Source organism: Temnothorax nylanderi, unplaced genomic scaffold (genome assembly GCF_030848795.1).
Source record: "Temnothorax nylanderi isolate EJ_2023f unplaced genomic scaffold, tnyl_v1.0 TNYL_tig0355_pilon, whole genome shotgun sequence".
Taxonomy (NCBI): Eukaryota; Metazoa; Arthropoda; class Insecta; order Hymenoptera; family Formicidae; genus Temnothorax; species Temnothorax nylanderi.
The window spans coordinates 171,183-197,224 of NW_027249417.1; the positions used below are offsets into that span (position 1 = coordinate 171,183).

At 34.9% G+C, this 26,042-nt stretch overlaps 3 protein-coding genes and 2 long non-coding RNA genes across 7 annotated transcripts; 3 read left to right on the top strand and 2 right to left on the bottom strand.

Moving 5' to 3' along the window:
• Positions 1-4,796: 4,796 nt before the first annotated feature.
• On the top strand, positions 4,797-8,090 carry LOC139781684 (uncharacterized). The gene is made up of 2 exons (XR_011720624.1): positions 4,797-5,336; positions 7,638-8,090. It is a non-coding gene; the product is annotated as an uncharacterized lncRNA (long non-coding RNA).
• A 990-nt stretch (positions 8,091-9,080) lies between these two features.
• On the bottom strand, positions 9,081-12,578 carry Tyrrs (Tyrosyl-tRNA synthetase). Of its 3 annotated transcripts, none has more exons than XM_071720555.1 (9): positions 12,418-12,578; positions 11,662-11,818; positions 11,403-11,559; positions 11,023-11,285; positions 10,713-10,928; positions 10,438-10,632; positions 10,075-10,339; positions 9,738-9,879; positions 9,081-9,619 (listed from the first exon to the last, which is right to left on the bottom strand). In XM_071720555.1, exons 2-9 carry the CDS (start codon positions 11,774-11,776, stop codon positions 9,506-9,508), a joined length of 1,467 nt encoding a protein of 488 aa, XP_071576656.1. In that variant the 5' UTR covers positions 11,777-11,818; positions 12,418-12,578; the 3' UTR covers positions 9,081-9,505. The 3 variants fall into 3 exon arrangements, with proteins under 3 accessions (XP_071576656.1, XP_071576655.1, XP_071576654.1); XM_071720554.1 differs by adding an exon at positions 12,166-12,224 and having other exon boundaries at positions 11,403-11,818; positions 12,418-12,563; XM_071720553.1 differs by having other exon boundaries at positions 11,403-11,818; positions 12,418-12,577.
• A 2,190-nt stretch (positions 12,579-14,768) lies between these two features.
• LOC139781685 (uncharacterized) lies at positions 14,769-15,467 on the bottom strand. The gene is made up of 2 exons (XR_011720625.1): positions 15,331-15,467; positions 14,769-15,249 (listed from the first exon to the last, which is right to left on the bottom strand). It is a non-coding gene; the product is annotated as an uncharacterized lncRNA (long non-coding RNA).
• A 1,594-nt stretch (positions 15,468-17,061) lies between these two features.
• On the top strand, positions 17,062-20,273 carry LOC139781692 (pre-mRNA-processing factor 17-like). The gene is made up of 8 exons (XM_071720573.1): positions 17,062-17,415; positions 17,652-17,868; positions 18,096-18,422; positions 18,624-18,838; positions 18,922-19,185; positions 19,402-19,535; positions 19,636-19,857; positions 19,976-20,273. The coding sequence occupies exons 1-8, from the start codon at positions 17,269-17,271 to the stop codon at positions 20,151-20,153; spliced, it is 1,704 nt and encodes a 567-aa protein (XP_071576674.1). The 5' UTR covers positions 17,062-17,268; the 3' UTR covers positions 20,154-20,273.
• A 394-nt stretch (positions 20,274-20,667) lies between these two features.
• On the top strand, positions 20,668-25,080 carry LOC139781708 (transmembrane protein 181-like; the record flags this gene model as incomplete). The annotated part of the gene is made up of 5 exons (XM_071720591.1): positions 20,668-20,906; positions 22,997-23,172; positions 23,743-23,846; positions 23,973-24,122; positions 24,978-25,080. Coding segments are annotated over exons 2-5 (509 nt in total), but the record flags the coding sequence as incomplete, so codon positions are not given.
• Positions 25,081-26,042: the final 962 nt, after the last annotated feature.

Consider the following 26,042-nt stretch of genomic DNA (forward strand, 5'->3'; position numbering starts at 1 on the left):
TGCTCTATTTTCTATGTTATATCCTGGTCACGCTTCTTCTGAATAAGAAAATTTTTGGTTTTTGCGTTTCAGATACCTAGAACAGCTAGAATTATTTACACCCTCTGTCATTTACACCTTCTAATGACAGGATATAACATGGAAAAGAAGAACATTTTTATGGCTAAATGGCATTTATAAGGCTAAATAAACATATATATATATATAGAGGAAAGTCCCCTATTATGGGATAGGATCCTAATATGGGATATTATGTGATAGAATCTCATAATATGTCTCTGTGGAACCTATTAGTTTAGCAGAAACCTCGCTATCTCATATTAGGATACTATCCCATAATAGGGGACTTTCCTCTATATACAGTTTAGCGTTATTCGCTCTTTTCGTTTCCCTGCAAAAAATTCCTGAAAAATATCTTTCTTTATGACTTTTCAAACCAGAATATCTCCTTAACAATTTTTTACATTTTTTTTCCTGACGGAAGAGATTACCTTCTTTACTTCTCAATATAAATAAATTTAGATATATTGTCATGGTTTTATTCGATTATTTCTGCGTTTTTATATTTGTTATTTAATTAGATTGTTTATTTTATTTATAAATTATTATTAAGAGATTGTTTAATGTTTTAATATGTTAACTTAAACACGTTATCATGTTTTTTGATATTTATTTTCTTCTTTCATAGCAATCCGTTCCGAAGAAGACTATAAGTACAGTCGAAACGTTAACCGTGTGTATTGTTTGTTTAATAAATTGTTTCTATTTTAATCTAATATCTCATCTCTTTTGGCGCTCGTGATTTGGCCGTTTAAACATGCATAGCTAGAATTATAAACTTAATAAGAGTAAAAAGAACTACAATTTTTTTCTCGATAGTTAATATTTATTTAATTATTATTATGCATTTAAATATTAAATTTAAATATTATGCTATACTATGCTAGATAGATAGATAGATAATGGATACTTTATTACTTCAAGGGGTCTAAAAGGGCGTTTTGTAGGGACGTACCCAACCCTGTACAGTTTCACAACATATTTTTCAACATCTTTTCCAACATACAACATTGGCGTTTTGAAGGGACGTACCCAACCCTGTACATAACTCGTGCTTCCTATTCCGTCCTGGCCATAGCGGCCTCATACATTCTTGTTCCCTCCCTCCCTTTCTCGTCCCTTATCCTTTCCTTCTCCCTGGCTGCACCCTTTCCTTCCCCTACTCCCCTATCTCGTCCTCCTTTCTCGATGGCGCTGTAAACGGAAGTCCAAATCTCTCGCTCTTTCTATCCCGACCTGACCAAAAAGGGCGTTTTGTAGGGACGTACCCAACCCTGTACAAATTCTTACAGCATCTTTTCCTACAAACAAACAAACAGGCGAGTAAGCAAGTAAGCGACAAACAAATACTACGTTTACGCGAGCGTTACTTCTGTAGTAACTTACGATAATTCCTTCGCGTAAACGGGATTTTGTAGTAACTTACGATAATTTACTCCTCGTAAACGAGTGAATTATCGTAAGTTACTACAGAAGTAACGCTCACGTAAACGTAGTAAAAGGCGTTTTGCAGGGACGTACCCAACCCTGTACAAACTTTTAGCATATTTCCTACCCCGGCCTGGCCATGCGGCCTCTTACATTCTTGTTCCCTCCCTCCCTTCCTAGCCTCTTGTCCTTTCCCCTCTCCCTCTCCACACCCTTCCCTTCTCCTCCTTCTTAGCCTGCTCTTTCTCCCATTCCTCCCTCTCCTCACTCCACCTCCACTCTCTGTCCTCTATCCATACTCTCCTATTCGTTACCCTGACTTTTCTTCCTTTCGCCCTCTCCTCCTTCGCCTTCTCCACAATCCTCCACCTCGTCTTCCTCTCCTCCATCGTTTCCTCCTCTGCTCTCTCCCTAACGTTCTCCTTTCTTCCTTCCTTTCTCTTCCTTCGCCCTTCACACCCTTTCTCTCTTCCTGCTACCTCTCTGTCTCTCTTCCCCGCTCCTGCGTCACCCCGTCACCCTTCTTGTCTCGTCTCTCTGCTCTCCGATCTCTGATTCTGCTTTCAGTACGTCCTTCCGTCTCTCTTCATCTTTCTCTTCCTCTATTATTCTCCCTTCGCCTTCATCTACTTCTTCTCTCCCTTTCTTCCGATTCTTTCTTATCTCTCCTTCGTATCCACTGTCTTCACCTTTCTCCACTCTCCCCCCTCCGCTCTCTTCTCTTCGCCTTCCACTCGGTCCATTCCCTCCTCTATCCTTTCACCGATCTTCACTCTCTACGCTCTCCTCTCGCCTCTCTTCGCTCATCCCTTTTCACTCTCCGTATTCTTCTCTCTCCGTTCTCCCCCCCCCCCGTCCTTTTCTCTCCTTCTTCTTGCCGTGCGGCGGCCGATCTGTCCAGCTCACGCACGCTCGGCACCTTCTCTCCTTCCTCGTACTATTCCTCCATCGCTTTCTCTCTTTCTCTTTCTATCACCTGTCTATGTGGCCGGCCCCCTCGATTGTTCGATCTGTCGAGACGACTCGCCGCCTCCAATCTCCCGTCTTCCTTTCGCACTCCCCTATCTACTCCCTTCATCCAACACCTTCCTCACATCTCAAATCTCTCCCTTCATCTCCCTTTCACTCTCCTACCACTTATCCGCCTGTTCCCCCGCCGAGGGCTACGGGGGACTCCCCTATACTATGCTAAAGTTAATGTTTTTAATGTAGGACTTTTTTCAGATAAAAAAGCGTATGGGCAAAAACAGGGATTGCTATTTTTATACATTATTCTTACAAATCTTAATTTTTATGTTTATTAATATTTATTTAATTATATTTGCAAATTTTATATTTATAAATTTCATATATAATATAATTAAATAAATATTTATAAACATAAAAATTAAAATTCGTAAGTGTAAACATAAGTGTAACGCAACGCATCGTCGATTTGCCAACTCGAGACTCGGCGCTTGGTGAGACGCGCCGCGAGACGCGATACCCGAAATGCGTGCTAAGCAGCTACATCATAAGAAGGTGACAGCAGATTGTATGTCTGTTACTACGTTTACGCGAGCGTTACTTCTGTAGTAACTTACGATGATTCACTCGTTTACGCGGAGTAAATTATCGTAAGTTACTACAAAATCCCGTTTACGCGAAGGAAAATCCTGTTTACGCGAAGGAATTATCGTAAGTTACTACAGAAGTAAAGCTCGCGTAAACGTAGTATGTGCTTCTCTCCTCGCTCGAACTGGCTCGAAGCTTGCCGAGCATCGAGCGCGGCCGCCGCGGCCAGCACATCCCCTCCATATAAGTATTATGCATTACCGACGCTTTAGACATACCACGGAACAGAACCAAAAGATCGCGCACATAGCACGGAACAGAACCAGTAGAGCGTGCACATAACGCGTTACCCATCAGAAATTTTCGTGGACATGGCTACGTAGTTCAATGTGCACGTTTTGTGCACATAGAGGCGCTCATAGACGGGGACCACCTAAAACGCGGGCATGACCACTCTCATCCTTCTCTCTGATTATAGATAGCGCTACTATAGGTTAAACAAAGGTCAACTTTATTATTTTTAATGGAAATCCCTATTTTTTATTGTACCATCTCTTTCCACTAATTAATTTGAACAACTTTTGTTTGAACCACTTTTTATTTGCCTAATATTTTTTAATATATTTAATGGAAAACTTGGTAACTTTTTCAATATTTAACTTATGATATCTCGATAATTGTTTGTCGAAAAGAAAAATACAGGACTTTTTGACTTGATTTGATTTCAAGAATATGCTGTTGCAACTTGCAACATTGTCCGAAAATATAATACTATTGTATAAATTATGTTATAATATACACAAAGTGTTTACAAAAGTTAGAGCACTATTGTAACAGCATATTCTTGAGATCAAACCAAGTAAAAAAGTTCTATACTACTTTTTCCTTCGACAAACAATTATCGAGATATCTTAAGTTAAATATTTAAAAAATTACTAAGTTTTCTTTGAATATCTCAAATCTCAAAGAAATCCTAACAAATGGATAGGTTGTGCAGGACCTACTGGCTGATCTGTACGTTTTCCAGACTTATAAATCTATTAGATTTTTATTTGTGAGGCTACTTGAAAACAACAGTTTATTCAACATCCATTTTCAGCATGGAAATACTTCGTTAACGTATACGAGAAGGCTGCCAATAAATCCTACAAACATCTGGCATTTTTGAAAGAGTACGGTATTTATGACAACTGCAGGCTTGCATTCAGGCTGAAGGTGGTCATTTTGAGCACTTATTAATGGAAATAAGGTCAAATGGGCACATGTTTATATTAGAGTCCTATATTAGTAGAGAGACGCAAACTTGTTCCTCCTTCTGATTGGTCGGTTATAGACCAATAGACAGCAGGGAGTACGATCATAAGATGGCGGTCTACTAATATAGGACTCTAGTTTATATGAACTGTTTTCATTATTTTTGTGTCTGTCCACCGCTGAAGTGGGTCCTACATGTTACGATACATGCATACATACAGAGTGGTGTCCCATTTTAAATAATGCAATTTAATATCTCTTCTGTAATTTGTCATATACTACGTTTACGCGAGCGTTACTTCTGTAGTAACTTACGATAATTCCTTCGCGTAAACGGGATTTTCCTTCGCGTAAACGGAATTTTGTAGTAACTTACGATAATTTACTCCACGTAAACGAGTGAATTATCGTAAGTTACTACAGAAGTAACGCTCGCGTAAACGTAGTAATAGGCAAAAATGTTTCACAATGTTGCCATCAGACAATAAATACTACGTTTACGCGAGCGTTACTTCTGTAGTAACTTACGATAATTCACTCGTTTACGCGGAGTAAATTATCGTAAGTTACTACAAAATCCCGTTTACGCGAAGGAATTATCGTAAGTTACTACAGAAGTAACGCTCGCGTAAACGTAGTAAAAGTTGCATCGTTTGGGGAGGGCCACATGAGGTCTGTTTTCTATTGCTGCACTGCTGAACTAGTGCACATTACTGGTGCAGTAAGTTAGAGTGAAATAAAATATACTTGTCCCACTCTAACTTCCCAGACAGCACAGGATATCCTATGGATGTCCGTTTTATGTCCATTTCTTGTCGGGATGTCCATGGACCTTATAAAGATATCCATAGGATATACATGTGTGGACACTGTAGGAATATCCCAAAATGGACAAGTTTGCATATCCATATGCTATCCTTCTATGCCAACGCCATCTGCATGTAATTCCGATTCTGATCTCTTTCTGTTTCCTTCTATGGTCGGGCAGGCCGGGATCTCATGTCGATCACGTCGAAAATTATACGTTATTTATATCAAAGGTAATCCTTTTTCTTCTTTTACATCTAAAAATCGTATTGTGTGCCATTGGCTTTATATCATTATAATGGATATATAAGAGTGAGATCCTTTTATAATTTAACCTACTTTCCCTAACCTATTAAAATTTATATATATGCAGTTTCCACAATAAAGATCGAATAACCTCAATCATGGCATGAAAGAATTATAGATATGTTTACACGAGCGTTACTTCTGTAGTAACTTACGATAATTTCTCTGCGTAAACGGGGTTTTGTAGTAAACTTATAATTCACTCTGGGTAAATGAGTAAATTACTACAGAAGTAACGCTATCACGTTACCTAACCTAACCTAAACGTAGTAAATTTCGCAGTTTAGTTAGAAATATTTTGTACCACAACATCTGCGTTGCTCTCTTGCTGAACAACATCAAATATATAAAATGCATAAGTAGTCTAAATTTGTCTGAAAATAGAATATTTGTAAATTTTTATGTGTATTGTCGGTGCTTTATACAGGGTATCTCTAAAGTCTGACCCAGCGCCCTGGATCTCGGAAACGGCTTTAGATATGGAAAAATGTTTCAGATAAAAGTTGTAGGATATAAAGGGGGCAGATGATGAAAATATGGACTTGACCTCGAATGACCTTTTCAAGGCTAAGTCAATGTGATCAAAGTTTTTTAAAATGGAACTCCCATTTTTTATTACATATTCTTGTAGCCCTTGTTGAGACGTTTTCAAAACACTATAATGAAGCTCTCTTTCATTAAGGACTTCCTGAGATATTTTAAATTTTGTTATGCTACTATTAATATAAAATATGAAATATCTCGTAAAATATTCATTTTTCGATGACTTCACCTTAATATTTTTTTACATAGAGTAATGAAAAGAATCGAATAATAATATTAATTTTTACATTTTGCAATATTGCAAAATTAAATATTTCTACAAAATACAATCAAATAATTTTTTTACAAAAATCGATTCCTTTTCTTATTCTGTGTATAAAAATATAAAGTCATCGAAAAGTGAATACTTTACGAGATATTTCATATTTTATATTAACTCTATTCACTCCAACGTTTTTTCCGCCCCTTTAATCCTCCAACCATGCACTTTCGAGTCCCACGTGTTTTTTATAATGTTAATAGCTTTGAAAAATTCCCCAAAAATTATTATAATATCTTTATACCTTCGACTAAAAATCAATGTAAATAAAATTTGGAAATCATTTATTTAAATATTTTTTTACAAGAATTGAATGTTGAACAACTTACGTTACGACATGTTTTATTTAAAAAATCATAACTCACGAACAAATTGACGAAATTTAATGGTTCAAAGCGCAAATTAAAGCTAAAAGTAGTGAGAATGAGAAAAAAAATATGAGATAATTATTAATTAAATAGGAATACTTAATTTCGTCGCCGCAAATTTGGTAATTTTTAAATGGTACAGAAGGACTTTAAGGACTTAGAGAAAAAGAATTTCTGAATAAGAAAATACGAATTTGAAGTGTGACAGATAATTTTTATGTAAAAAAATTAATTTTTTTTATAATCGTAGCTCCTCCCCACCTCTTCCACCTGCCTCTGAGCCATAATAGTTTTCTGTGGAATGTCAAATTTTTTTTTAACGACAAAAATATTTTAAATACGCTTAAATTATACACAAAAATACATTTTTATCGAAAAAAATTCTCACTTACCTTTCACACAACACTGACGTAATCCTCCAACCATGCACTTTCGTGTCCCACCGAGATTTTGATTGTTCGCCGTTTCGAGAGTAAATGAGCTAGGACTTTGAAATTTCTACCTGATGTTCCCTACTATAACAACTTTTTTTTAGGGGTGGGGGGGATTATCTGACGATCATTTGTTTTCCGGAACAAACGACTGTTAGAAACTCGTGGGACACGAAAGGGCATGGTTGGAGTGAATAGGGTTAAAAATATCATAACAAAATTTAAAATATCTCAGGAAATTCTTAATAAAAGAGCTTCATTATAGTGTTTTGAAAACGTCTTGACAAGGGCAAGAATATGCAATAAAAAATGGGATATTCTATTTAAGAAAACATGGATCACATTGACCTGGCCTTGAAAAAATCGCTCAAAGTCAATTCCATATTTTTATTATCTGTCCCCTTTAATATCCTACAACTTTTATCTAAAATATTTTTCCTTATCTAAAGCTGTTCCTGAGGTCCAGGGGGCTGGGTCAGACTTTAGAGATACCCTGTATAATAACTATAACTATAGTTATATTTCAAATATATAATTATGTCTATATTATGTTTTTTTTCTATTTAGAAAGTGCTCTACTGTGTAAAGCAGCGGAAAATTGAAAAGAAGTTGAGCAAGCCATTAAAACTTGGCTGAGACGTGCAAAAGAAAGGGCAGGGAAAGAAGCAAAATAAAAAAAAACATTCTTCATTGTGAACATTTGCATTTGCACATGCAATTTGTGAATTTATTTCATTTTTGCTCATTTTGAATCATTTTTGTTTTTAAACAATGCAAAAGTGTGAATTTGGAGTAAAATTTCTAGAAAATCTGAGAATTTTTTTTACAAAATTTGAGTAAACACCCTTATTGAAATTTCAACATTAGTTTTTATAACTATTTTGTACAAATTGCTGTTTTCTTTAAAATTAATTTGCAATACGCGTGTGCAATACATTTAACAATACGTGTGTGTGTGGATACATACATATATGTATGTATTTTATATAATTTTTAAAATAAATATATTATTTTAAAATATTTATACATTTAATTGTTTTTACCCTTTTAATGTAAATTACAATTCTGGATGTTTCCTTTTATCATGTCCATAGGACGTCCATCAGATATCCTGTGGACATGTTTTAGGGATATAAGTATGTCCACCAATTTCATGAACAGATATACTATGGACGTCCATAAAATGTCCAATGAACGTTAAACGGATGGCCTATGGACATCCTCAATATCCTTAAAGGACGTCTTATGGATGTCCATCGGATATCCGTGTGCTGTCTGGGTTATTGCACCTGCAGTGAGCACTAGTTCAGTAGTGCAGCAATAGAAAACAGACCTATGATGAAAATATGGATTTAACCTTGAGTAACCTTTTCAAAGTCAGGTCAAAGCCACTTCAAATTTTTTAAATAGAACCCTCTATTTTTCATGTCATATTCTTGTAGTCCTTGTCGAGACGTTTTCAAAACACTATAATAATAAAGCTCTCTTTTGTTAAGAATTTTCTAACATATTTTAAATTTTGTCATGAAATTTTTAACGAAAGTGAGCTTTATAGTGTTTCGAAAACCCTCGACAAGGGTTATAAGAATATGACATACATAAAAAACAGTGGGCTTTATTTAAAAAATTTGAGGGAATCTTGACTCGATCTTGAAAAAGTCACTCAAGGTTAGGTCTATATTTTCATCATGTAGCCTCCTCCAAACCATGCAACTTTTGTCTGATACATTTTTATCTATGAACGAGTACAGAAGAGATGTTAAAATGCATTATTTGAAATGGGACATCCTATATATATACAGGGTGTTAAAACAACCATTCAATATTTATATAGTAAATAGTACAGACCATACTGAGTAAAAAAACTTTAGTAAACATAGGTCGAAAGCTCAACCGTTACTGAGATACAAACATTTTTATATATTATTATTACTACCATGACTGACTTTTACAAGGGAACACGCCGAATCCAAACTCTTCGATTTTGTAGGTATGTAGAGTGACTCAATATATGACTAATAGTATGCTTTATTTGCCCTATATATTGCCTTTTAAAAGTATGATTTTTAACAATTTCAACCTAAAAATCAAAAGGGCGCTTCCACTTTTTCGCGTATAACTCTTAAAGGTAGATACAATACATACAATGTTATGTAAAGTCAATTACATAACATTTGTATTGAAAGATAAGGCCAACATTTTATCGAAAATGACAATCGATAAAGGCAACTGTTTATTGAATCTATTTATTTATAAGTTTGCCAATTTGGTTAATTTCTTTGACTGATGGTGCACTTGTATTTGTGTGCGCGTGTTCGTTAAATATGTTGAAAAAATATGAAAAAGATAAGATATCTCATAAAAATATAAACAATAGCTAAATATCCCTAGCTAGTCAAAGCCAATAATGAACGATGAAGTCGGATATAAATACATTATTTAATCGGAACATTTTTTAGTGTGTCACATGTTATCTTGCCACCCGTCGAAGTAAGCAATGGATTTCCACTCCAAGAAGCTATGCCATCTCCATTTACCACAAGATCCACCTAATAACATATTATTTTATTACAACGTATCTTGATCTATTAAATGTTACGGGAATGTTGACGAATAAATGCTCAAAGACTCAGTAAGCTAGGTAGTGAGTTTAGTTTTTAGACGTACCTGCAACTTCTCCCACACTTTTTTCTTGGGATTTAACACATCATCCGCAACTCCATCTTCATATCCCTCGATAACAATTTTATCGCCAGGTATGCTGTCTGTGGGAGGCTTTAAAGGCTCCACTTGCTTAATTGGTTCTTCACTGTATAAAATATATCGTTTATTGTGTACTTTTATTATAGTCGTATTATCAATATTTATTTTTGTTTATACATTTTGCCCGCGTTTATTTTTTAGTAAATGATTGACGTGTGTGTGTGTGTGTGTGTGTGTGTGTGTGTGTGTGTGTGTGTTTGCGTAATATTAAGTTGAAAACTACTTGTATATGTACACATACACTGAAGCACAGAGAACCATTCCATGCGATGAGATTCCTCTGAGATTTGCTGGCTTCAGATTTGCAAGAATTACCACCATCCTGTTTTCCATCTCGTTCAGAGGTACAAAATTAACTAAGCCGCTAACTATGGTACGTGGACCGTTTGATTCACCTAAATCTATTTTTTCGACGTATAGCGAGTCCGCATCAGGATGCCTCTTCACTTCGACTATTTTGCCCACTCGAATATCTAGCCTTGCGGGAGTAATTTCCGCCTCTGCTTCTGGATATCAAGAATTGTGATTGCAGTACAAAGCTATCTATACTTCTTAATGGTAACAAATAAATGATTCCATCGTTAAATATACAAAAATAAATTACTTTGTTTCTGTGGAGGAGGATACGCTTTGCTCGCAAGTAATTTCAGTTTCGAGTTTGCTTCAAATTCCTTTCTAATTGGATCGAGGAGTCTGTTGATGTACACTTCTACAGCATTTTTCAAATCACCAGGGTGTATTTCTTGGCTCGCAAAAGCGGCTTCCAAGTCTTCGTATTTAAAGAAGGATACATCACCACCTATAAAAGCACAAAGGTAAAACTAAATTTATTAAAAGATATCTTTCCGTAAATCCGCCTATATAGAGTAAACCACATACCGAATTCTGCAGTTCTTGATATGTTGAAAACTTCACCATCTTTGAATAATGGAAATACAACATGTTTGCAGAAAGTTAAAACTCCGTTATCTGTGATATTTCCCGGCTCACAAAATGCTTTCTTCAGCTTCTTCTTTATTGTCGCAGGATTATCCAATAGATCGATTTTAGAATCTTCCTCCGATGAAGACATTTTAGCACCTGCCAAACCAGGAACTAAACAGAACGTAAACAGTGAAAAGTTAATATTATGAATAATTGCGTTAATTTAAGTGCCCTGCAAAGACTATATTTCTCTTCTAATACTGACTCATCGGATTCATCAGATGGATACATTTTTCATAACCCAGCATTGGTAGATATTTCTCTGAGAAAGTAAAGATTTTTCTTTGATCAATGCCACCAAATTGTGCGTCCACCTTTAAATAATGCTCATCGAGCGCTTGTAGACTTGGATAGAGAAGACCTGACAGCAGTGGATTAGAGACTTGCTTAACAACTTCGGCACCTGCTTTCTTCGCATCGTGCTCTGTCACCAATGAAGTCAGACGATATACATCTAACGTATATTCCCTTTAGAAAAAACTATGTAATTAATTGCAATGTCATATTAATAAACATAATATATAAGTTTAAAAAGTATAATGCAAAATGCTAAGGTACATACAAAGGAGTTTGTTTAATACTTACTTGGACAACTGATAGTCTGTACCTTTGACAAATTTTAACTTATCCAATGGCACACCAATTGACTTCAACATCGCTTTGATCACAGCCTCGTAATATTGAGTACGAAGTTCCAGAAGCTCCCAAGGTGCTTTCATATTATCTAAATACGCATGAAGATCTGCGAAGAGGATTGTCACTTCAGTTCTGGCCCGTAAGAAATCAGCTATTTTGGACATAGGGGCAAAGTAGCCAATATGAGGCTTTCCTGTTGTAGCTGTACCCCAATATAACTTTAGATCACGTTCCTTCAGAATATTCTTAAGTTTTGCATCTCCCAGCCATTCTGATAAATTTCTGGTAATGAGTATGTACTTGTCGGACCACGTCAAAGCCATAATTACTCTTCTTTATAGGTTTTAATTATTCTTTGCAGTTATCTAAATAAATTATTGGTATATTAATTTAAATTATTTTTATTATATATATCTCATGTTCAAAAGCATAAAATAAATGTTCTGTTTGGATAATCAAAATCTAAATTTTCTGAATTTAAAATAAGATACAATCAAAGTCATCCTGTAATACTAAATTGATATATGTTTAGTATATAAACCCATATATACCATTTTTTCATGTATCTCTATTTCATTTTTCTTTTTTATCAGATTTTACTTTTAGAAAAAAGTAATATTTCTTTTTCGCATTGAAATGCATAATTACATGAAATTTTAGAGAAAACAATACGTTAAAAGTATGTCCAAATATATAATAATTTATAAATTACCATTTTTTTATACCTGACTTTTAGCAAAATTTTTTAGTAAAACTTCCATATGAAGTAACCTAAAATGTTATTTCTTTGTGATTTCTTTTTGCCACTTTTGATAGTGCTTATGACATTATGCGAGAGGTTTAAATCAGACAAGTTTAAAAACATGTTTTTATATAAATAACTTTACATTTACAATTTATTTCAGGACGTTTATCGTACAAATGTGGTAAAATTAACCTTCTCGATAACAGATTATGAACTTACCTCCTTCTTCTTCTTGTTCAAATCATGATACAAAAGACCTCAAGGAGGTCGAACTTCGTAGCGCGCGAGTAGAAAAAGTCACAGAAAACATAGATAATGGAAAAAGTGGTCCCGATTCGTGGCACCTTAAAGCGTCGTCTACAATGGAATTTTTACAATTCAAGAATAAAGGCCATTGCACGTAACAAAGTTTTATGCTGGGTCTACAATGCGAGTCTCAAAGTCGTAGTCGCAAGAATTGACCAATCACAGTCGAATTTGAGGAGAATAATCGACTGTGATTGGTCAATTCTTGCGACTCACGACTTTGCGACTCGCATTGTAGACCCAGCGCATTAGTCCCCATCTACAATAGATGTTTTAAGCCCTAAGCCCTAAGAAATTGACCAATCACAGTCAATTATTCTCCTCAAATTCAACTGTGATTGAATAATTTCTTAAGGCTTAGGGCTTAAGGGGATGCTGGAGCCGCAGGCGAACTCGATCAGCGTCGATAAAGAAGTGCTCACCGACTATATCTGTCCTTGTATAGACAAGGATATAGACAAGGATAGCACCTAACCTTGCATCTTCCACTGGTCTAAGTAATATCTTTTTTTTTAGGCTTCAAATCTTACTTCTAATTGCACGATATTATTCCTGACAGTTTTTTGTAGAGAGCTGCATCACTATTTTCTATAGAAAAACTGCAGAATTTTTGTATAAAGCAAATATTGTCGTCAGGTAAAGACAATATTTATAAAAATAAAATTTTTTTTTAGTTTATCAGAAAAAATCATGTACAGCCCTCTACATTTTTGTGCGTACTTTAATCGTGTAAAAGGATTTTCCATTCTGTTCAGCCAATTCAAAGATATTGCTTAGACCGATTATGCCTTGTCGCTGTCACTCCAGGATACCCTTAAAACACCTATTGTAAATGGGCACTTAGTCATAATCGTAAAGCCTTGTGTACACGATACTAGAAATCGGTCCGAGTTTCGGTTTAAGCCAATCAACTTGCAGCTCTTACAGAAAAGCAGCAGTTTCATTGGCTTAAACCGAAACTCGGACCGATTTCTAGTATTGTGTACACAAGGCTTAAGGCCGTAAGAAAATAGACCAATCACAGTTGATTATTCTCCTTGAGCTCGAAGAATAATCGAGTGTGATTGGTCTATTTTCTTACGGCCTTTCGATTATGACTAAGTCTCCATCTACAATAGGTGTTTTAAGCCCAAAAGCCTTGTGTACACGATACTAGAAATCGGTCCGAGTTTCAGTTTAAGCCAATGAAACTGCTGCTTTTCTGTAAGAGCTGCAAGTTGATTGGCTTAAACCGAAACTCGGACCGATTTCTAGTATTGTGTACACAAGGCTTAAGCCCTAAGAAATTGACCAATCACAGTCAATTATTCTCCTCAAATTCAACTGTGATTGAACAATTTCTTAAGGCTTAGGGCTTAAAACACCTATTGTAGATGGGCACTAATAAAACTTTGTTACGTGCAATGGCCTTAAGGCTGGTATTCATAGTCGGTTCTTATATTTAAGACCATCTTAAGTACAATCTTAAGATGTCATTAACCAATCACAGAGCCGTATTAGCATCTAATGCTGGGTCTACAATGCGAGTTGCAAAGTCGTGAGTCGCAAGAATTGACCAATCACAGTCGATTATTCTTCTCAAATTCGACTGTGATTGGTCAATTCTTGCGACTCACGACTTTGCGACTCGCATTGTAGACCCAGCATTAAGATACTACTTAAGACGGTCTTGAAATAAGATCTGATTATGAATACCGGCCTAAGTGCCCGTCTACAATAGGGCCGGTATTCATAGTCTTCAAGATCGTCTTAAGTAATGTCTTAGGGTGCCGTCCCATGGCGCGTATCGGGCGTATCGACTCTGCGACCAATCACAGACGATCCGCCGTTTTCGATACGCTCAACAATCTTTTGAACATTGTTTGAGCGGATCGCACACTCACACATGTATGTACAGTCGTACGTGTGGGTCGAGCCCTCCTTTTTGGGCTCAGGTGCCATATTGAGTGTAGAAAGTGCACTAGTAGTGCAGTAGAGAAAAGAGAAGAGTAGAGGTCTGCGTTTTGTCTTCCGATATTGTAATCTTATTTTTTGTCAAGAAAATTCTTTTTTATTTACTATTATGTGGTATTATGTTTGCAAAAATAATACGTAATTTTTTGGGTTATATGTAAGGTACATGTAAGGTATATATAAAGAAAATGTAATATAAAGTAGAAAATCCTTTTTTATTTACTATTATGTAATACTATTATTTTACAAAAATGAAACGATATTTTTTGGGTTATATGTACATGTAAGGTGTATATAAAGAAAATGTAACATCAAGTAGAAAATCCTTTTTTATTTACTATTATGTAGTACTATTATGTTTGCAAAAATGAAACGTCGACGACAAATTTGTTGGATTATATGTAAGGTACATGTAAGATATATATAAAGAAAATATAATATCAAGTAGCACATTAAAAATCATTTTCTATTATGAGATTATCACTCGCTCCTTGTAATAATCGCCGTTGTACGGTAAATATAGGACGCACCCAATATATTGTCGTTCTTTTTTAGATTCTTCGTTTACCGCAATTACGTACAGTGCATACAATAGAAATATTTTACGTCGCAATTATTGTCGACGAAAACTACTGTAACTTCATTTAAATTTATTTACAAAACAGAAAATGGCTAGTAGTATTGTTTCGGAATCCATTTTCTGCCGTACACCGATGTCACGCGAAACTCAAATTCTTCGGCGAACGCAAGCGAGGTGATCCTCTTCGAGAAGAAAACAAGGGCGATCTGGATCTGAAACGTAAATCGACGTGATGACACTGTTCTCGGGGTAATCTAGGTGATTTGGATGTAGATCTAAGCGGTGGCGAATACCTTTGCGATCACCTTGGCGATCTTGATCTCGACACTGATTTTTTGCCGTACAACTGGCTTCACTTTGGAGGTTATTACGTTTGTCCTTTTAGATGCATGCGTCACATGCGTGTTTGTGTGTGTGTGTTCAGTACGCGTCGCCAAACGGGTCCTACTGTCCCATGGAGCGGATAAAGCGGAAGCGTAACCAGCGGATCGCCGGATTAGCAAATTATACTTTGCTCATAATTTACCGCCAGTCTCCGGCTACAGCAAAGTATAATACACTACATAATACACTACATGACATGATAGTTCTCAAATACTTTGGAAATTTGTATTCAACATATTATTAAAAGAAATGAACAAATATTTACTTTTTAAAAATTTTAAACAAATAAATCAAAATAAAAAATATTAATTTTTTCCCTCAATTTTCTCAAACAATCCGTTTTGCTCCTTATTTTCGAATATATTTTCCGAAAAATATCAATTATTTACATTAAATTTACAAAATTGATGATAAAACCACAAAAAATGTCATATTAAATCGAAAAGTTGACTATTTTAAAAACTTCATAACTCGGAAACCACTTCTATTCCAAAATTGAAATTTTCAGGGTTGTTTAAGGATATAATGAAGTATATTCCCTGAAAATTTCAAAGGATTTCGAGTTGAAAGAAAAAAGTTCTGGCTATCTGAAAATGGCGATTTTTCGAAAATCGATCGGCTTTAGATGGCCATAATTTAACGAAATAGAAGCAATCAAGTAAAAAGTGGGTAGATTTCTTCAGAGTATACCTGAACAAAAAATATCAGCTGCTGATCAACCCTCTACTTCGAAAACTGTAGATATGACAGCATTTCAAAAATAGGCAAAATTTCTCTAAAACAGTGGTTTAGTTAGCAGCTCGCCGTGAAGCCGGACTTGAGTGTAAACCAATGACCAATTTTTTCCTTAAAAGTAGAGGGTTTACAGAAAAGAATGCGGCCTCAAACGAGTCTCTAAGTTATATAGAAGCTGAGATATAAATTTTTGAAAATGACTGAAAAATCGACTTTTTTTCAAAATTCAAAAAATTCTCCAACGGCCGGATTTGATCGAATCGGGCTCAAATTTTCAGGATCATCTCCTTTTCTAGTGTACTTTCGAGGAAAAAATCGGCATCAAAATCGGTGACCCACCCCCGCAACCTTTGGTCGAAAAGTAATGGATCTGCCCATATACATACATACATACATATATACATATATATTTATAAATCTTTATAAATGTAACGTAGCGCATCTCGTCGATTTGCCAACTCGAGATTCGGCACTCGGCGAGACACCGTACGCGATACCCGAAATACGTGGCATCGTGGCAACGTCGCATAGCCGGCGCGTGCCGAAGCAGCTACGTCATAGCTCAAGAGAGAAGGAGACAGCCGAGACAGCAGATCGTATGTCTGTCCTTCTCTCCTCGCTCGAAGCTTGCCGAGCGCCGGGCCGGCCGAGCGCGGCCGCCACGGCCAACAGATCCCCTCCAGCTGGCTAGTTCGGACACGAACCATTAGCACGGACGCAAACCATGTGCGGTTACCGAGCGAAACGACGTAGTTGAGTTGCACTTTCTCAGGCGGCGCGTCGGAAAATCGGGCACACAAAAATTGACGAAAAACGCCGGGATGGCCTCTCTCAGGTTTCTCTCTGCCGCTACTGTAGCGCTACACGAATGCGTACCAGCCATTGGCTGTTCATGGTAGCGCTACCAATGGCTGGTACGCATTCGTGTAGCGCTACAGTAGCGGTGTCTTACCTAAACACACCCATTAACCAAAAAGGAAGGAAGGAAGGAAGGTGTAGACGATTTGATTGCGAGATAACGTGGTTTTGTTCAGAAAATACAAAAAAAGGCCTTTAAATAATTGATGTGATAAAATAGATAACATTTAGATCGTATATCGATACATGAAACTATGCTTGCGCTAAAAGATTATGGTAGCAGCGACGAAAATAGTGAGACGGAAAATGTCGACTTCACGTCCATATTTCCCAGTGACAAATTCATTCCCAGTGGAAATTCCAATTTCCAAATTTGCTCGGCTCCTGAAGTCGTACCTACTGTGAGTATTTACGTGCGTTCAGCCTGTTTTCAATTACCATTTTTGAGGTTATAAATAATCGTATTATTAAACAATACCATGAACTTGACCGATCTGTGAATAATACAAATAGATAGAAATATTCCTTATACTCGGACTGGATCTTTATACCTATGTAAATCCTATTATTGCTACTTTACAAATGTCTATTTTGATGGAAAAAAATGAACACTTTATTTACAACAATGATTATTTAGGGAACAGAATTGTGTGTAAAACACATAGATCCAACTGCAATGGAAGTTACATACAATCCAAGGTATGAGGAACTTTTTGGACCCGAGGTAGGACCCGAAAATCCATTCAAGACACAGCAGCAGCGTGCAGTGAAAAATATGCTATCTGGATATGTGGAAAGTGCGCATATAAGTGAATTTCAGTTTGAAAATCAAAGGAGAACATTTGCCAGTTATGGTACGCATAATAACAAAATTATATTTAATATATATAGTTGATTAATACTCTATCTTATTAAAATCTTGAATCTTGAAACCATTTTTAACTTATATCTTCACTTTAATACTCCAACAAAATGCTTATTTATATCTAAATATCTGAAATATTTGAGCCTAAATAAAAATAAAAATTTATTTAATATCTAAAATTTAATTAAAAATTTTTGTCAAAATTTTTGTTATCAGGATATGCACTAGATCCAACTGTAGATGGTAGTGTGGATGAAGGTAGAGTTATGATCGGTGCAACGGAAGCGGCAGAAGAAGCGGGCGGCAAGACCGTTTTTGAAAGTACCACCCTGAGACTCTCAGACAAACGAAAGAGGCACAGAAACAACGATCCATCGGATATAGAAGGTTTTTTGGGTCCTTGGGGTGGTTACATTGATGAAAAACGAGTTATCAAGCCAAGCGAAGATGAAGCCGCTGAATTAGAAGAAATCTTAGCCAAACGAAATAAACGAGGAAAGCAGACAGAGGAGAAACCACTCGAGGAGAAGACCATATTACATAGTAATGTGCCCATATATATTATCAACATATATTGTAAATACATAAATTAGTAACAAAGTTGCTTTTTATATAGAATAGTTTTTAGAATTTCATCATTATGTAAATTAATTCAAACTTAAACTAAATTTATTAAGATAAAATTTTTAACATGAGTATTGTCTTGAAATTTACTTCATAACATTTAATAATTTTACATTGCAGTCAAAGACAGTGTGGACTATCAGGGACGCTCGTTCTTGCACGCGCCTCAGGATGTAGGTGTGAATCTCAGATCGGAATCACCACCCGATCGTTGCTTTTTACCAAAGGCGCAAATTCACATGTGGGAAGGCCACACCAAAGGCATTTCGCAAATCCGATGGTTTCCACGTACAGCGCATTTATTACTGTCCTGTAGTATGGATTGTCGAGTGAAGGTATTTGATGTGACGATTATTTTAATTTGATATGTTAACATATACAAATACTATGTTATATTAATATGTCTTATTATGTACAGTTGTGGGAAGTATACAAAGACAGGAGATGCGTTCGTACATACTATGGACATCGACAAGCGGTACGGGACATAAGTTTTGACAATGACGGCAAGCGATTTTTATCAGCGGCTTACGATCGATACGTGAAACTTTGGGACACAGAAACAGGAGCTTGTATCAGTCGCTTCACGAGTAGAAAGATCCCATATTGTGCCAAGTTTAATCCTGATCCAGATAAACAGCATCTCTTTGTAGCTGGTACCAGTGATAAAAAGATAATTTGCGTAAGTAAAAAAAAATATTTTTTTACTTATCGAAAACAACAATGATGTGATTTAAGATCACATCATTATTGTTTTCGATCAAGATTTTGATGATACAGACACACAAAAATGACCTCATTCGTAACAGTAAACATGCAACAATAAATGTAAAAATAAAGTATAATAACGTAATTAACGTCTTCAACTAAATATTAATAATTTAATATTCTGTTACAGTGGGATATACGTTCTGGTGAAATAACACAGGAATATGATAGACACTTAGGTGCTGTGAATACCATCACGTTTGTCGACGAAAATAGACGATTCGTCACAACCAGTGACGATAAAAGTCTTCGGGTTTGGGAATGGTATGAATTCTCTATTAATTCCATTAATTCTCGTAAAGGTTATTTCCGGAAAAATGAGATTGATTCGTTATTAAAGATAAATTCTTTTTTTTATGTATAGGGACATTCCTGTGGATATGAAATACATAGCTGATCCATCCATGCATTCTATGCCGGCGGTAACGCCGTCACGAAATCAGAAATGGCTCGCTTGCCAAAGCATGGATAACAAAATTGTTATATTTTCGGCGTTAAATAGATTCAAAATGAATCGAAAGAAGACGTTCACGGGGCATATGGTCGCAGGATATGCGTGCGGTTTAGACTTCTCGCCAGATATGAGGTAATATATATATAAAAAAAAATGTGTTTCTTAGTAAAATATAATCTTTAAAATCTTGATTATTTTTATAGAAAATGATCAATCTTTCGGTAAAGTATTATATTTGTTCTTATTTCAGTTACTTGGTATCGGGCGATGCAGATGGTAAGTGCTACATATGGGACTGGAAAACAACAAAGTTGTACAAAAAGTGGAAGGCGCACGACGGGGTGTGCATTGACGTATTATGGCATCCTCATGAGCCTTCTCGACTCGCTACTGCTGGCTGGGACGGCAAGATCAAGTACTGGGACTAAAACAATTCCCAACAAGCCGTAAGCCACAGTCAGACATCCTTGTTGACAACAGACATATTTTGTATATTTGTAAATAATAAATATTGATAATTAAAAGAAAATAAAATTTTTAAACACTAATTGTCATTGATAATGCACAAATAATGAATGTATGACAATGTATGAATGCTTTTATATTATAGACTATATATAAATGATATCAAATTATTTTAATTAAAGAAAATCTGCTCTCTATTTCTCAATCCTTTAATTACTTTCTCGTCATAATACCTTATCCAATCGAATATATCATCGGTGAATGTGTATATGTATTATCAAGTTTGATTGTTCGGTAGAACACTCGTCATTGCTATACAATTGCGACGGTACATACGTGGCACGCATAACGCATATAATACTATTGAATCCTGTTATCTGGCGACACGAATATACCCACCATTATTTAACATACCACTTCTCTCCAACCTTGCCCGATACCGATGAGTTAGCAACCCTGTTCCGTGGGATATGGCGTGAAAAATCAATAGTGCGCGCGTCAGTGTACACCGTACGTTCGTGCAGTCGCTCTCGTATTTTAGCCCCCGATTGGAAAATTACGCGAACGAACTGCAGCGGATTCTTTACCTGTGCCGTATACAGCACCCTACCCATGAAATCCCTTGTGAATTGTAAGCGTTATGCAAGCGGCAAATATTTATCAAGACATTTACAGATAGAGGTAGTGTCGTCTATTACCACGCAATAAAGTGGAAGGTGAGTTTTCTGTTTACACCTATGCACATGCATCATACACGTCGCAAATCCGGTGTTCACGAAGCGTATTGTTGCGACTACCAATCCAAGTCGTTGTGATAAATGTCGATAAAGAATAATGTCGATTTTAAAACGATGAATATTCCACGTATTAAAAATGTATACATGTATCGAAAAAGCATACATGTGTATCTTCCTCTTTTTGTTGAATTGTTTTTTTTTATTTTAATAGAGGAGAAAGTATGGTAATATGAAACCCCACTTTGTTTTTTAGGCGATTTCTTGTAAACTACAAGCTCAATTCTTTCGTTTCTGATATGCTTAGGTTCCTTATTCTATTGGCAACCCATTTCTAACATTCGATTTATAATTCTCCACTTACAAGAAAAGCTGTACAAAGATTATCGAAAAATGAGCAATTAAGTCATAAATCGCATCGTAATGTGCTGGTAATATGGACCCCACTATTTTTTTGGATGCGTAAAATAAAAAAAATTCACAAAACGCCTTTCAAAAAGTAATGTATTTAAAAAAGTTATTGTAAAAGAAATACATATTAAAAAATCAAAACAAATTATATAATAAAAAAATTATTTAAAGAGAAAATTCATTTTCTTTCGTCTATCGACATAAATCACACATGTATTCTTCTTTCTCTGCTCTTGCACATTCATTGTGAGTCCAGAAAGTACATTGAATCCACAGACGCATTGACCTAGCACCTTGGAGGTCCATAATACAAACATTTACCATCTTGAAAAACAATAGCAATTAGTGCAGTTACAGCAAAATGAAAAGAACTAAATATTCTTAAACACGTGGAAATGTTAGATAACATCATACTTTAAATCTCTGACTATAAACGTTAGCTGTTAATCACATATATAGTTACAAATAAACAAAGTTTTACCTACCTATTAAACGTTCGGAAATCGACAAAATAGAAATATGTGTTTTACTTTATTATTATTGCCAACTAATGAATCTGTCATTCTTACGGCCCAAAGGGCAACTTAATAAACAAGTTTCAGCTGTCACTTATAGAGTGCAACTCAAAGTTTTTAAGATATTTGAGGGGTTCCATTATCAGCAGGATTTCATATTATCACCTTCTCCTCTATTGTGCGAACAAATTAAATAAAATTTACCCTCATTCTTTTTCACTAGATAAAGAACTTTGAAGGTAAAACGCGATATTTCATCCATTTAGGCGATTATATATATATACCTCCAGTTCATATAATAAAGTGTTCTCGATATAAACGTTAATGTAAAACGGCGGAAACTATACGATCTTTTTCACGCCTGCCGATGACACATAAATTGCTGTACCTAAATCTTTTTTCTTCTTTTTAAATGTTTTCGTGATCTATTCTTGAAGAATTATATACGTTCCATCAACATTAAGAAATAGTTTTATGGAATTTTATACAGCATTTTCTTACAACCAGTATATTGAATTTATTATATAGGTATAATTAATTATTATAGGTGTTATTATTTATTATTATAGGTATAATTAATTTTATATAATTTTATATATAATTTTTCCGAAGTTCTAAAAAAAATTGTGCTCCCCTGGTGAAAAAATTTCTCACATTTTTCTCATATTTTCTCATATTTCTCATATTTTCTCAGAAATTTTGCAAGAATTGGGACTTATAAAAAATTCTGAAAAAATATATAAAATTTCTCAGATACTTTCAGAAATAATTAAATGAAGATTTTCGGAATATTTCAGTATCCGTATGTATGAAAATTTCTGATAAATTGCACAGATTTCTCATGTTTATTCAGATTTCTACAAAGATATATTAGCGAAAATTATTCTTATTTTATCTGAGTTTTTCTGAAACACGTTCCAATTCGTATAAAAAATCTGAAAAATTCTGAGTATTCTGAGAAAATCTGAACATTTTTATAGAAATTCTGAGATATTTTTTCACCAGGGTCTGAAAAAATTGAAAGGAAAAATATATATTAATAATATAAAGAAATATGTAGTATATAAAAATCAAATGGTATGTTGTATTATTAAATTTTTTTTACTGTGAAATAAAAGAGATATCGCATAATTGGGACAGTTACAGTAGGTACAGGATAAGTTCCTGAAGATGATGGACGGAGCCGGATTGGGATACTCATATCACCTCCCATCCGCCGGTTGGAATCTCAAAGTCAGAAATGCATTGTCGCAGTTCAGTGATCTTTTTAGCGAATTTAACAAGTATATCGCACCGGCTTATCATCATGACCGCTGCGAAAGGTACGTGGATTTCTCTGGAAGATTATTCAAAAAACAGAGATAATGAAAAAGCCGCAAGACTTTAAGTAAAAACTGCTTTATTAAATATTTTATTAAAAGCATCATATCTCAATTCTAATTTGTTTCTTTTTCTTTTATTAATCAATATATAGGAGCCATAAGAAAAAAAGCAAACAGATTTCTTTCAATTAATCTGACATAATATTCATAACATTTATTTTTATATCATAGAATGTTGCTATGCCTTTTTCCGTTACTAATATATTCACTGCAATTTGCGTATATATTTGCATATATATGATAATTGTGTGCGTGCGTGTGTGTTATCCTTTCTAAAAAAAGGCATGTTAAGTCGATAGTCGAATTTATTGTTGCCGCTTTTCCGCGATGCTGATTGGTTTTCTCGCTGCGCTTACTTCATTTGCAGCTGTCATCGTATATTTTGACAGTTGTGTGTATCAAGAAATTAATAGTGTAATAGTAATAGCATAATGTTAAAGCTAAATAGCGCGCGCGAAGCGCGCGTCTGTGGTGCTAGTTAATTTAAACTCTCATGTATTTATCATACAGATCTGTACAAATGCGCTTATACTCGATGCACAAGAGGGAATTTGTCATGGTGTTTGTTGCTTTTTTTGCGTGTTTCGGATTAGCGATTTTTATTGGCCTGGCCGGTGAGTATCAGTAATAATTTTCTAATTATTTCGAAGTAAAAGAATTCAAATGTCAACAACACAACAACACTAGTGCTATTAACCTCAAACATATTAAAATATATCATTGCATTAACGCTTTTAAAGGACCACCTATAACGTCGACCAGCGAACAGAAAGCGCATTTAAACGGCAGCGAGATGGCCACTGGTCCATTCATCATGAAGACACCTCTATTGTCTACATATAGCCAGCAATTATGGGTCATTGCTAAGCTATCGACATCGAATAATGATGGTAACGTGCGTCTGTGAAGTTGGCACGACATTCTATGAATTTAAAAAAATATATTAAGAGTTCTAATAGCACTTTCCCATAGTGCTACAGTTCCCGATAAACATTTAAAAGAGTTCTTTCCGCATTCCTTGTATTAAAAAGTCGAAATTGAAAAAATGTGCTAACTTCATGAATCTAGCACAACTCCCTCCCCTCTAAAGTACTAAAACCGCGTTGAATGTTTTTGACAGGAGTTCTCTACAATAGCGTTCTATTGGAGTTCCATACATATATACAATTTCAGGTCAATATTCCACCAAATAAATCATTTTTGAATAATTTTTAATATCTGTGAATTTCGACCGTTCACACAATTTTTAAATTTTTTTAACCATTAAATTAATCTAAATTTTTTTGACCGTTAAACAATTTTTAAAAATTACGTCCAGCATATATGACACTAGTGAAAAAGTGTTTTACTTTTTTTTTTTAATTTGTAGAATGTGCCAACTTTACAAACGTCAAAAACATTCTGATCATTAGAACTAATAGCAAGAAGCGTTTACGAAATGTAAAGTTTGTTAGAAAGCAGAATAATTACTCGACATTTATCTCTTTACGTTTGACACTATGATCATTTGGCAATTAAAAATAATCCTTCTTCTTGTACGAATGTATATAAAAAAAATAAAATATTTTAAATGAAAATTTCTTAATTTTTTAACAAATTTATCTTTATAACTACGATTGTGATAACAAAAGTCTAGATATATTTTTTTGTATTTCAGTCTACATTATTAGATCATAATCTATTTTTTTTTATATACTTACAGCTTATTCTTGAATATTAATATACTTATGGATGATGATTTGTAGATGAGAGATACGACAAAGGGTTTCAAGTTAGTGTTTCCATAGACGGTATCACTGCTGATCGCAAGCCCGTGTCCGTACTACCCCCGGAAGCTGGACATAATCGGTAAAAATGCAATAGAAATGCTCTTGTGTTCTCTCGATAATTAAGGGAGGACACCACTGTAACTGCCCATTTTCGACTGCCTTCTTTGGTATTTTTTTTTAGAAAGGAATAAAATATATGGTCAAAAGAACTTTTAGGCTTTATTAGACATATATTAAAGTATGTAAAAAATTTTTTATTTGTTGAAAAAATACAAATGGCGGCGCACGAGTCGCTATAGCACTTATTGGTTTTCAGCCAACCCTCTCCGCGGCACGCAGTAGAACTGTCGTAAATTTGATCCTGGAACAAAAAGTGAAATATTTTCGTTAATTATATTAGTTTTAGCAGTGAAGTACGAGGGGAAATAAGAAAATATTAAAAAACAAAAAATAGAGACGAGTTTGAATAAAAAGTTCGATTTTTCGACCATCGAACTTTTTATTCAAACTCGTCTCTATTTTTGTTTTTTAATATTTTCTTATTTCCCCTCGTACTTCACTGCTAAAACTAATATAATTAACGAAAATATTTCACTTTTTGTTCCAGGATCAAATTTACGACAGTTCTACTGCGTGCCGCGGAGAGGGTTGGCTGAAAACCAATAAGTGCTATAGCGACTCGTGCGCCGCCTTTTTGTATTTTTTTAACAAATAAAAAATTTTTTTTACATACTTTAATATATGTCTAATAAAGCCTAAAAGTTCTTTTGACCATATATTTTATTCCTTTCTAAAAAAAAAATACCAAAAAAGGCAGTCGAAAATGGGCAGTTACAGTGGTGTCCTCCCTTAAAGTTGAACGAAACAAAATTAATTCTATAAAAAATTTTTTATTTTAATACATCTATTGTTTTAACAACATACAATGAATTAAAACTATTAAGAAAACCGGAGTTTATATCACATTGTTGAAATGCATAAATTAATACAGATAAATCTCTTGTGATCGAGTAATAATATGTGAAACAATGACCATTATTT